The sequence below is a fragment of the Candoia aspera genome, chromosome 3 (assembly GCF_035149785.1).
Source record: "Candoia aspera isolate rCanAsp1 chromosome 3, rCanAsp1.hap2, whole genome shotgun sequence".
Classification (NCBI taxonomy): Eukaryota; Metazoa; Chordata; class Lepidosauria; order Squamata; family Boidae; genus Candoia; species Candoia aspera.
The window spans coordinates 170,737,512-170,750,357 of record NC_086155.1 but is presented as its reverse complement, the minus strand read 5'-3'; the positions used below and the strand labels follow the sequence as shown (position 1 = coordinate 170,750,357).

Sequence of the window (12,846 nt, the reverse complement as noted above, 5' to 3'; positions counted from 1 at the left end):
GGAAAATAGCTGTTAAAGAAAACCACAAAAGATCATTCTAAAATGATGTCATTCCTTCTCAATTCCCGCATATTTCATACTACCCATTTTTGAAGGATGCTTTTAAAAGGAAATTTTCAGCCATACTGATGGAACAGATTGATTGATTGATTGATATATATATATATATATATATATATATCAAAGAAATGGTAGAATGGTAGAAAGATAAAGGGACCCCTCTGATCAATATCTTTGGCAGATTTTCAATAAACAAAACTCAGTAGCTGATCAACTCCCATATAACTTCCAGCTTGGCCGTAAAACAGACTAATATCTTTTTCCAGAAGCATGTTGCTGATGGCTATTTGGAGTATGTTTTGATTGCCTTCATGGAGTTTTGGTTTTGCTTGCATGTGTTAAAAAAAAATTATTTGGGTGAGGATTTTGTAGAGGATGGTCTTCTGTTATATCAAAATTCCTTTTACCTAGTAGTTTACTTAATATAAATACAAAGAAAGCATCACTGAAGAAGAAAACTTCTAAGCCTTCAGCAGGACGTTGATAATTTGTCTTGCTCACTTGAGCTCTAGCTTCCAGTTTGAGGAACCACAATATTTAGCGTATCCCAACACATGTACATACGTAAATATAGAAGAACTGGCTCAACCACATTGTCTTATTAAAAGGTCTCTGCCATTTTGCAGTAAGAGCAAAAGTGCCTTTTTTCTATGGCTGCTGCTGGTATTGTCCTTCAGTAGCTGTGTAGAAATCATCAAGGACACTCTGTAAATATTCAAATGTTGGTCTCTCTTCTGCTTTGTCTTTCCAGCATGTTTTCATGATATCATAAAGCTCAGAGGGGCAAGCTTCCATGCATGGCATGCGATAACCACGTTGAAGGGCTGCCATTACATCAGAATTACTCATACCTGAAATAAAAAGTAAAATAAAGGTATTTTTAAGTTGGTTGATCTGATTATATCAGAGCAAGAAGAGCTGGTTTAGAAAAGAAAAATATGTATTTCTAAGTGTAAATCATGTGCTTATATCCATTGTATTCACAAAATGGGCAGGATTTGCTTACTAGAGAAATTAAATAGATTTCCTTAACCTAAATAAATTATTTGTGAAAATTCATGAAACTTCAAAATACAAAAAGAGCATATTGTTATTCAAAAGTCTAATCTCAATTTTATTTCTAGGCTTTTAAGAAAAGTCTTGACATTTTATACTCAGTTGAATACAGCTGAAATGTTCCTTGTAACCTAGGAATGGGCAGGACCACACTTCAATTGCTTTGGCCTCTGAATGCTGCAATGGGTTTAGCCAGGACTGCATGCATTTTGCCTCTTCCTGTTCAGCAAAGGCCATGGCAATACTGGCCAAAAGCATACATTTTAACCCTTGGCAACAATAGGAAAAAAATATCCAATTATACAAGAATAATCAGGTTTAGACTCTCATTTTCTAGGAAGAGATGCAACTGGTGAAACAACCTAAACTGTTGAATTTTAGTTACTTAATTGTGGGTTGTACTGCTGCTTTATTTTGGCTTGGATAATAAAACACTGCTCCAACTGATGTAGCTGCACCCACACTTTCCTACCTCCTTTTCCCCTCTGATTTATCACCAAAATATTAAAACATAGCACCAAATAACTATGTTTAATGCATACCTTTGATTGACTCTGATACTTCTTTAAATAGTATAAACAAAACAGAGCAATAAATAGGAAGAAGCACAAACCTGGATAAGGAATTTTTCCATAAGTAATTATTTCATACAGAAGAACTCCAAAGGACCACACATCAGATTTAATAGTAAACGAACCATAGTTAATGGCTTCTGGTGCTGTCCATTTGATAGGGAACTTTGCACCTACGGAAGGACAAAAATTCCATCTTAAATCTAGATTTATGTTATAGACATCAAAAAGTGAGAGATGGTTGAGAAATTGGAAAGTATTCTGAGGTGATTGGACAATGTCTTCTAGGAAAAACATGGAAACCTGTTTTCTTCCTCATCCCGTCTTACTATAGGAAAAACATGGAAACCTGTTTTCTTCCTCATCCCGTCTTACTATAATTGCCCTTCAATCAACAGAGAACAAGGTAGGGAAACATACAGATCATGGCTTCTGGAATTCTTTCCAACCCCTTTTCCAGCAGTGGTCATAGAAGGTGTCCATATTTTTACTGTGCAATGAAGTAATGTGTCTCCTCTGTTTGTGTGACTATAGCAACAGGAAGTTCAGGGTGGGCTGCATACTCTTTGCTCTGGGCCATGGAATATCTAAATAAGCGGCCCTGGGGGGGGGGAAACATTCTTAAGTACATTAAAATTAAAAAGCAATACCAACCTTCCCTGGCTGTATATTCATTATCTTCAATTACTCTTGCAAGGCCAAAATCAGCTATTTTACACATAAGTGATTCTGAAACTAGAACATTTGCTGCTCTCAGATCCCGATGTATGTAATTTTTTCTTTCAATATATGCCATCCCCTCTGCAATCTGCAACAACAAATAAAGGGTCTTAATTTTTCTGTTGTGTTGCCTTGCTACTCTCATACGCACAAAAATATCTGAAAATAATTCACTAACAATAGTTTGTATTCTATTTTAATATCCCCATTTTACATACAAGCCTAGTATCTCCTTTTATCTGTATCTGAATAATAAAAATTGTAAGAATATTTTTGTTAAACAATGGTTGCTGTTCAATGCAGATTGTTATACTATATTACAAAATGTGTCTAAATGTTATATTTGGAGTGTATCTGTTTCCAGTCCAGAGGGCAGAGGCTTAAATCTAAGTATGACATTTTCCATTTCTTTCCAGATAACAAAAATAGAGACAAAGCAGGTGGCCACTGAGTTGTGTCCTATTTAAATAACTGGTATTTAAGTTATATTTTTTAAAATACACATTAACCTTTGATTTTGATGGGAATTGCTTCTATAACAATATTTATTAGGACTGTGATGATCTTTGAAGGGGCACTTAATTTTATTTATTAAACTGATGTACTGCAGAATCAGGATCAATATATAACATGTTGGTTGATAACAACAAACCATAAGTCAAAGATAAAGCAATATAATGGCAATATAATGTGTTAAATCATAAAAGCCATAGTGACAATTCCAACACTGATAAAGAGTTCATTAGGATTTCAACACCCTTTGGATGAATTCTGTTTTCCTGAAAGATGCCTGGGCAGGTGCCATCTGAACTTCTGGTGAAAAACTTCTACAAGGTTGGGACACCAAAGAAAAATATTCCCTTCAGGCCCCCACTCTTCCCACCTCATATGTGTGGGGAACTCCAAGCCTGCATCAAGTAGACTGGACAGGCCAAATCTCCCTGAAAGTGGCATATACCTACAGTATGTCAAGCCATGTAGATTTTGAAAGGTTAAGACCAGAACTTGAGCTTGAATAAACAAATCAACTCAATTCACTGGAAGATTAATAGAAAGATAGAAGTCAGTTGCAATTAACCTAACTTGAAGCTGAATTTCAGCAACTCAAAAACCATAATACCGTAAATAGATATCATGACTATCTGTATGTTTTTTAAATGCAGCTAAGCATATATAAAAAGAGAAACTGTCCTCTTCTTGTTCCTCTTCTTGAGGGTTAGGCAATGGAAAAATACTTGTGGCATTTCTCACTATACTATCGTAACTGCTGAATGCTTTTTATATGAGAAATATTTAATTAGATTAAACATGTTTTAAATGTTAATTTTAAAAATGAACTTAGATGATTTTAAATCTAAAATATGATTTATAATGTTTTTGAAAACAAAGTCAGAATGTTCATAGAAAATAATTCACTAGAAAAAGAAAAAAAAACAATATGAAAAGGATATAGAGGTATATATCCTGGTATACTGAGATTCTTTCAAGAGGATTCTACTAAACCAGGCCAAGGCTAAATTTTACAACAGGAAATTAAGTTCATGTTCAAAGCATATGTTAGAAGACACACTGCTATCTAGTATTTTGTCCTGTGGTAAATACAATCATAATTTTTAACTGCAACGTAACTGAAGCTATGTATATCCAGATCTATTTATATTTTTCTTTCTACTGTGCTAGGTTTTGGAGTGAATACCTAATAGGGTATTAGTGTATTCTGACTAGCTGCTATTTGATTTAATGAGAAGGAAAGTGAGGAAGATGGAAGATGAATAACTATTTACAAAATGCGGTGTGTTTCTCCCCCCTTCTTCTTTCTTATCTTCTGTGCCCTTGGCTTCACTGGTTCTGCTCCCTTATAGTAGCGGGGCCCACCCTATATAAGAGTCATTTCCTCTTTCACTGGAGAAAGAGGAATGCAAATGAACCCATCTCTAAACTTACAGAAATCTTGAAGATTTCTCAAACTAGTTGGAAGGAGCCCAGTCTCTGTTCCTTCCTCGGAACTGGCTTGAAATAACATGCTTAATGCATTTACATGGATAAAGAAATTCAGTTCCTAATGATTTTTCAAAACAATCCAAAGTTTAGTCATTTATAGCTCTGGAGCTTCTCTTTTCCAAAGTTCATAATCAAAACAAGTATGAGTCTTCCTGGGAAGCCAGACTCACACCCAGTTGGCATTTCTTGTATTGGCCTTTGCAGTACCAATTGGCCATAGTAAGCCCCTAAAGACTGCAAGAACTGTTCTCCTGAAGCAGAAAAATAGTTTTTTTCCTGCTATGTTGTTACTTGCATTTAGAATACGTATGCTTATTCCATGACATCACAGAAGCCCAGACAATAATTCAGAATGGCTGATAGGCAACAGCTCTGTAAAGACGATTAATTACTACTTCATAATTAAACTGAAGTTTACACAATAATGCTAGCTTTGTTGATAAGCTGTAATTATGGTTTCAAGGGATACTCTTACATGCCTTTAATCAAGTTGAGCCCAGTTACATCCTACTATACTATGTAGTTTGATAACAATTTATATACTTCAATCTAGACACATAGTTCTATTATTTTACTATAGCAACAAGAACAGTCTGCTTCTTAATTTAATATCTAATATTGTTTACCTGAGCTGAGAAATCAATGAGCTTTGGTAGTAGTACTTTTGTCCCTTCGGTACTCTTCAGAAAATCCAATAAGCTTCCTGTGTGGGTAAAACAAGAAATACAAATAAAGCAGAAGTATTCTGATCATCTTGGTTTCCAGATTGTGCTAAACTATGCTATTTTATTTATTTATTTATTTTATTACTCATATTTAGCCACCGCCCATCTCCCCCAGAAGAGGGACACTGGGCGGTTTACAATAAAATTCCCCATAAAACATAAACATTAAAATCACATAAAACAATTATAATAAAACCCAATAAATAAATAAAATCCAAGAGAAATGTAAAACCCAGGCTGGTGGGAGGGACTCTAGGGTGCGAGCCACCCCCAAGAATGGTTATTCACTTTCCCACCCCAGGCGAGATGGCAAAACCAGGTCTTCAGGGCCTTCCGGAAGGTCAGGAGAGAAGGGGCCTGCCTCACCTCTGGGGACAAGATATTCCAGAGAGCAGGGGCCACCACAGAGAAGGCCCGCTTCCTGGATCCCACCAGATGAAATTCTCTTATGGACGGGGTCCGTAACATGCCCTCTCTGGATGATCGGGTGGGGCGGGCCGATGTAATGGGGATGAGATGGTCCCTCAGGTAACCTGGCCCCGTGCCATGTAGGGCTTTAAAGGTAATAACCAACACCTTGAATTGGACCTGGAAGCAAACTGGCACCCAGTGCAGCTCGTGCAGCAACGGTGTTATATGTGCCCACCTAGGGGCACCAAAAATAGCCCGCGTGGCTGCATTTTGGACCAGCTGAAGCTTCCGGATACTCTTCAGGGGTAGCCCCATGTAAAGCGCATTGCAGTAGTCTATATGGGAGATAACCAGGGTGTGAGTGACTGTTCGGAGGGCTTCACGATCCAGGAACGGGCATAACTGGTGCAGAACCCGAAGTTGCGCAAAGGCGCTCCTGGCCACGACTGCCACCTGCTCTTCGAGCAGGAGTTGTGAGTCCAGGAGAACCCCCAGATTATGCACTGAGTCTGTCTGGGGCAGTGCCACCCCATCCAGAACTAAAGATGACAGTTTCTGGAAGATGAAGCCCCATCAACCCACAGCCACTCCGTCTTACCAGGGTTCAGTTGAAGCCTGTTGTTCCCCATCCAGACCCCCACAGCCCCCAGGCACTGAGAAAGGGCAGTCACTGCATCACTTACCTCACCCGGGATAGAGATGAATAATTGGGTATCATCAGCATACTGATGATACCTCAACCCGTGGTGACGGATGATCTCACCCAGTGGTTTCATGTAGATGTTAAACAAGAGAGGAGAGAGAACTGAACCCTGCAGCACCCCACAATGGAGGGGTTGAGGGTCGGATCTCTCCTCTCCTATCACCACCGACTGGGACCGGCCCTGGAGGAAGGAGGTGAACCAGCGCAGAACTGCGCTGCCCACCCCCAACTCCCTGAGCCGTCCCAAAAGGATACCATGGTCGATGGTATCGAATTTTATATTATGATCTACTGAATAACCCACAGTTGGCTGAATTTACACCAAAGCTTAACAAACCACATTATGCTGAGTGCAAACTGTGAACTCAGCCAACAAGTGAATTAGTAAACATTGCTATTGCATTCCTCAAGCACATTAGGACTTCAACTGCCACATCATAGCCATGTATCCTGGGAATTCTGGACTTTATACTCTCAGAGACATCTGGAGGGAACCAAGCAGGGAAAGAATGCTATGCATAATATATTCCTGCATTGTACTTTAATTTATAGAGAACAGTTCGTCCAAAAAAAAAGGCCAATGTCCCAGATAAGAGGCCAACGGTCCTGCTCAGATTCAAGTTAATGAAGACAGTCTCTCTACTCCAGAGCGAATGACTATCAATAAATAGTATTTTTGACAGTGCATTCAATAATGCGTACCTTTTGCCATATATTCAGTTATTATGTAAATAGGTTCTTCTTTGGTGATAACAGCATATAGTCTCACCAGCTTGTCATGCTGGAGTGATTTCATCAGGTCGGCTTCTTCCAGGAATGCTTGGACAGACATAGTGCCAGGTTTCAAAGTTTTCACTGCAACTTTGGTATTGTTATTATAGTAACCTAGAATGAGATTGATAAAATGAATCCAAAAAGCTAAATTAATACAAATCAGCTTAAATGTAAATATCTAGACATGTCACTTTGCACTATGCTGTACATATGCAAGAGTCCAGCCTTATTGAACCTGGTGTTCCCCACATATTAATTGATCTGGAAAAAGTAATTTGGGTCTTGCATTTATTAAATGCAAGGTATGTTATTCATTAAAGCAGCCTTTTTTCAGGCTTTCAGCTGGAAGCGGCAGTGGGGGGCAGCAGGGGTATGCGGCAGAGTGCATGGCTGCCAAAAGGGCAGAAATGGAGGGAGATGGTGGGTGGGGGGAGTTAAAGTGCCCCTGCAGTCATAAGTGCAGGCGACCTGCCAAGTGCCCAAATTTTGATTGTGTGACCGGGGGGTCAGTGCAACGGCTGTAACTTTGGGGACTAGTCCTAAGTCCATTTTTTCAGCACCCTTGTAACTTTGAATGGTTGCTGAATGAATGGTCGTAAATCGATGATCACCTGTACAGGACCTTCTGGCCTTGTTAGTATGTCCCCTTTCATTAGCTTTCTTGGATTTCTTTGCCACACTAAAAGCATTATGGAGCAAACAAAGCAAAATACATGTCCTTATGGGAAGGCAAAGACAATGGAAATCTATAGACTAATGGTGTTCAGTTCCAGAGATTTCTACATGAGGTGAGTGACAAGCTAATTTGCATGATGGCAGACATTAGCAGCAGAAGCATGTAGTTTGGCTTCACAGTGCAGTAATTTTGTCATTGTACAGCAGTTACTCACAGAGGACTACAGTATGCCAAATTTAGATGACAAAGTGGCTACATAAACAAGAGGAAACATCTTGAACCAGAAACACCCTCCCCTTTCTTTTTCACATAAAGATGCAGGAACATAACTTCCTGAAATTGGTACTTCCTTCTGCAGATGACAGCACTTCACTAGCCTACAGTATATTAATTCATTTTGCAAAATGTCTTGTATGGCTGTACTAAATAGCAAAAATCCCAAGATGATGCCTGAGAAGCATATTTCATCTTTAAATTATACAGAGTTGCATATATGACCGACATTTTATATGAAGATGTATTTTCTGTTAAATTAACAAATTGTGACAGGAGGGGGAAGGCATGGCCATATGGAAATGGGTTCACTAAACTGCAGAGAGAGACATTCAGTGGGCAAAAGAAAACAGAAATGCAACTGAACTCAAGAATACCACCAACAAAGATTTATTCTGCACCACCCATCTTCCAAGTACTGCGAAAAGCACAGCTTCATGCTACGAGCGAACTGCTTTATTAAAATATAGCTCTATTTCTGTATTATCTGACCTAATGCCTTTTCTCATCACACCAGAGATAGACAAGAGATTCTTGCTTGCTATACCATGTGCTGAGTGCAAGATGTACGTATTCACATGTTCTATATGACTGATTACAAGAAATGTTCAGGGAAATTGTTCAACAACTTTTGGAAGGCCCACTTTACTCACTCATGACCTCAGGAGCTGCAACATTTGGGGGGTGGGGGTGGGAACCATACTGGCTTTTTTTGACAGCTACATGAAGGATGTTGGGAAAGGACACACCCACTCTCTCTCAACTTCTGTCACCTCTCTCTTCTTGTATGCTCACTCAGTTCAGTGATCCTGATCAACACTATTGTTTTGTGACTGTTATCAGAAATCCATTACCAGTAGTTACATCTACAGCAAGAGCCAGCAAGATCACTCTTTGCCTGCTCTAATAAGGTTCATCACAATAAGGATGAGGTTAACCTTCTCTCTCTCCTCCCACCCCCATGATCCTGAGAAAATGATTAGCAGTTAAGAAACAATTAAATTGCTTTCTTATAAATATGACGAGTAAGCAGTGGAGAGAAGTCGATGGGGTACATAGGCTACACACAGTGATTTGAACGCAGAACCTTAGATTTGGACAAAATGTTTCTTTTTTCCAAACTCATGGACTTGGTTCATTTCCTGCACAGTATCACTGAAAAGGAACATATAACACAAAGCAATGTAGTACGTATTTTGAATATAACTGCCCAGAGTCCCTCTTTGAGTGGGGAGACGGGTGGTGATAAAACTTAGATAGATAGATAGATAGATAGATAGAATAATGCTTATCAATAAACTTTTCAGAGTTGAGGAACAGATACCATTGTGGAGAAGTACTCTAAGATTTGCATTATGTGGGGTGATTATGCACGTAGGTGGAGCCAGGATATTTATTTTAATTTGGGGAAGGGGGTTAGAAATCCGCTTTTATATTTTAAAGCAGCGTTAAGACAATGTTAGGGCTTTATAGTATTGCTGTCATGTATTTCCTGCCTCAGGATGGCAGAAAACAGCATCACCAATTCTTAGTAATCATGATCAGAGAAGGCTTTGGATGTTACCAAGGGAAGACTCAGGAGCCACAGTTCTCTCCTCCCCACCCTCCGCCATTTACATGTTACAAGCTTCTGATAAATTATCCACATAAAATGGGCACCTTACCCATCCAAACTTCTCCAAACTGCCCCGCTCCAAGTTTTTTCACTAATTTGATTGAATCTCGAGGGATTTCCCAGGCATCTTTATCCCACGGTTTCTGTGGTTTAGGACTAATACATGCTTTCTCCAGCTTTCTGCATAAGCCATCTGCTTGCTCTGTTTAAGAAACAAACACCCTACATTTGTATCATCAGAAACATGTTTGCAGTGATTTTCAATTTAAAATGTTACTTGATGAAGTGCTGCCTTGTGCCATTAACAGGAAGATATTGTAATGACAGCAGCATAGTTATCATAGAACTGGAAAGATTTGTTAATGGCTGATAGTAGTCAGAAAGGGTGTCTATGGACAACCATTAAACATATATAAATTTCAGTAAGTTATGTTTGGTGAATATCCAGCGAAATATATTTTGCTAATTATAACAGATCAAAAGGAACTTCTTGCTTACATCAGCCATGATATTCAAACTTAGAAATATGAAATTAATGCTTGTATTTTTAACTAAACATAGATATTTGCCATGCATTATACATTCAAAGAAACATGGAATAGTATTTAAGGAATACTCATCAGTTATATCTTCACAAAGTGGTGAATATAGGCATAAAGGGAAGAGAAAGATCTGAAAATATCTATATAAAACTTTATTGTGAATGAACGAAATTGCACTCCCTTAAATATCAACTGTGGTTTTTCTTTCCCACAGCAAATATGTTCAAAGACTGCCACAGTGTTATACAAATAATTACATTGTTGATAATCTCAAAAGTGTCCCATTTCAAGCCAAGCTGATATTCCTTAGACTGCACTTAAGCTTATCTTTGTTTCACACTGAATTATTTCGATCTCCACCCTTCTGAGAATTGTCCTGGACTTACACTGATGTTCACCCTTGACACAATTTACCTTGTAATCTATTTGATTTTAAGTAATCTGAAATGCAGAAATGTTTTCAGTAATGGCTAGTATTTGATAAGTACTTCAATAAAGTGACTGACTTACTTTGGTAATGTTTGATCATATCACTGATACAAGGAAAAGTAATTCTTGGAGAGATGTAATAGCCTCCATTGTCTAGGCTTCTGATTTTGTAGTGCTTAACAACATCACTGTTTTGTCCATCATGGTCTCTAATTGATAATGAATAACTACCTGTGGACAAAACGAACAAACAAAACAACACCATAAAATAATTGCCAGTTGGTTGCTACCTTTGAAGTTAGCTGAAAAACAATTTTAATAAAGAAAAGGTTAAACTGTGTCAGCCTTGTGAGGTAGTCCAGACAGGAAACACACCCAGATCAACTTGCTGTATCTTTATTGTAAGGTTACATTAACAGAATCTTGCAAGTCTGAAAGTACATTTCTCCCTACTCGCCTTTACTGTCCAAGGAACAAGAAGGGTCCCTTCTGAGACGTTTGCCATGCCCACATCCCTGCTGCAGGCTACAGTGCCTCTTATCCGACCGTTCCCCTGGTGGCGGCTCCTGCTGTCTCCCAAGGTCATTCCCACATATCATTACAGTAAGGCAGCTGAGATTAGGTACATCAAACTGATATTTTTCTGATGTCTTCTAAATGGATTGGCAATAAAAAAAAATTACTACTTTAGGAAGAACAGACTTCTGGAAAAAAGTTTTGCCATTTGTTGAAAAATGGCATCTTAAATAAGTGAATAAATAAATAAATAAAAGCAACACTTTCCTGGGTGAACAATTCTGACTCTCCTCTGAACCAACAATGATTCAGAACAAAGGGAAATAATCATGGGACACTGGTTCTGTTTTCCCACTATTGTTAATCATCTTATAAAATATTTTTCCCACTGTGCCACTGATTCCACCTGCATTTCTTACAAGTACAAACAATTACATTATGTTACAAGTGAATAGAAATGTATTTTGAGTTTAGTAAGAGTCTCAAAGGGATGTGAAATAGACATTACTACAACTATTTCCCTTAAACACTTCCCTTTTCTTCACACAATGGAAATCCAGGAACTATAATCACATAGCAGAACTGGCATCTGGAGGGCAACTTTCCATATCCTATTCCTTTACTGGAGCTCCTCTATCTATCTATCTATCTATCTATCTATCTATCTATCTATCTACCTACCTACCTACCTACCTACCTACCTACCTAGTCTCAAGGAGTCAAAAACGTCTGGATGGCACATAATCAATCAACAATCAATCACTAGAGCAGATCATGGCAAAAGGAATAGGCATGCCTATATACTGAAATGAAACACATAGATTAAGAACTGCATTTTTCTTTCCATTAGAGAAAGGACATGAGATAAAGATTTCAAAATCCTTTCTTAATGGTAACCTTGTAGTAATAAAAGGGGCAAAGCATGGTTATTTTTCTACTCTTATAACACCTGCAAGAGAGCCATCCAGGGACCTTGTTTAGAGTAACCCAATTTTTCCTGGAGAAGGAGAGGCCAGAGAAACATCTGTTGGATAAAATTGCTCCAACTCACTCCGAGTTAGACTCTGGCTGTGCAGATCCCTCAGAGCGTATCTGAAGAATTTGGGGAAGAATTTGAACCTACTGATCCTGAGGATGAGGAAAGTCTCTCAGTTGGTTAAGGTCTCCCAGCATATAACATCTGGTTGGATCCAGACAGTGGTAAATGCATCCTTGAGACAGGGGATGCTCCCTCTGCCTCTTAAAAAGGTGGTTATTTGTCGTGCCTTCAAGAAGCCAGCCCTGGATCCAATGGTACTAGATAATTTTTGTCTGGTCTCCAACCTTCTCTATTTAGAGAAGGTTGTTGAGAAGGCAGTTGGTTTACAGTTGCAACAGTCCTGAAGGAAATGGATTATCTGGGCACTTTTTAGTTAGATTTCAGACTGGAATATAGTGCCAAGATGGCATTGATTGCACTTGTAGATGACCTTTGGCAAGATCGGCATGGTGAAAGTGCAGCTGTCCTAGCCCTCCACAGTCTCTTCAGTGGCCTTCAATACCATTGATCGTGGTACTCTTCTGGACTGGCTTCAAGGAGTGGAAGGCATGGTATTGCAGTGGTTCTCTCCCTTTCTCCAAGGCTGGAGGAAGTGCGGGTGGAGGGAGATTTAACTTAAAAACACTTCTCTATGGAGTCCTTTCTCTCTACTCCTGTTTAACAGCTTGTAGTGGCAATGAGGAAGACCATGGAATTTCAAGGAGTTTAAGTGACATATTTTGATTTTCTCCTCC

The 12,846-nt window shown here is 38.8% G+C and overlaps 1 protein-coding gene across 3 annotated transcripts in view; it reads right to left on the bottom strand.

The window, feature by feature from the left end:
• Nucleotides 1–207: 207 nt before the first annotated feature.
• The window catches only part of LYN (LYN proto-oncogene, Src family tyrosine kinase), a 47,893-nt gene continuing 35,254 nt past the window's right edge, over nucleotides 208–12,846 (bottom strand). For all 3 annotated transcript variants that reach the window (XM_063299298.1, XM_063299300.1, XM_063299299.1), the window contains exons 7-13: nucleotides 10,639–10,788; nucleotides 9,636–9,788; nucleotides 6,951–7,133; nucleotides 5,036–5,112; nucleotides 2,343–2,496; nucleotides 1,730–1,861; nucleotides 208–911 (exon numbers count right to left, since the gene is read on the bottom strand). In XM_063299298.1, the coding sequence (XP_063155368.1) occupies nucleotides 709–911; nucleotides 1,730–1,861; nucleotides 2,343–2,496; nucleotides 5,036–5,112; nucleotides 6,951–7,133; nucleotides 9,636–9,788; nucleotides 10,639–10,788 (1,052 nt within the window). In that variant the 3' untranslated portion in view covers nucleotides 208–708. The remainder of the gene's footprint in view (nucleotides 912–1,729; nucleotides 1,862–2,342; nucleotides 2,497–5,035; nucleotides 5,113–6,950; nucleotides 7,134–9,635; nucleotides 9,789–10,638; nucleotides 10,789–12,846) is intronic.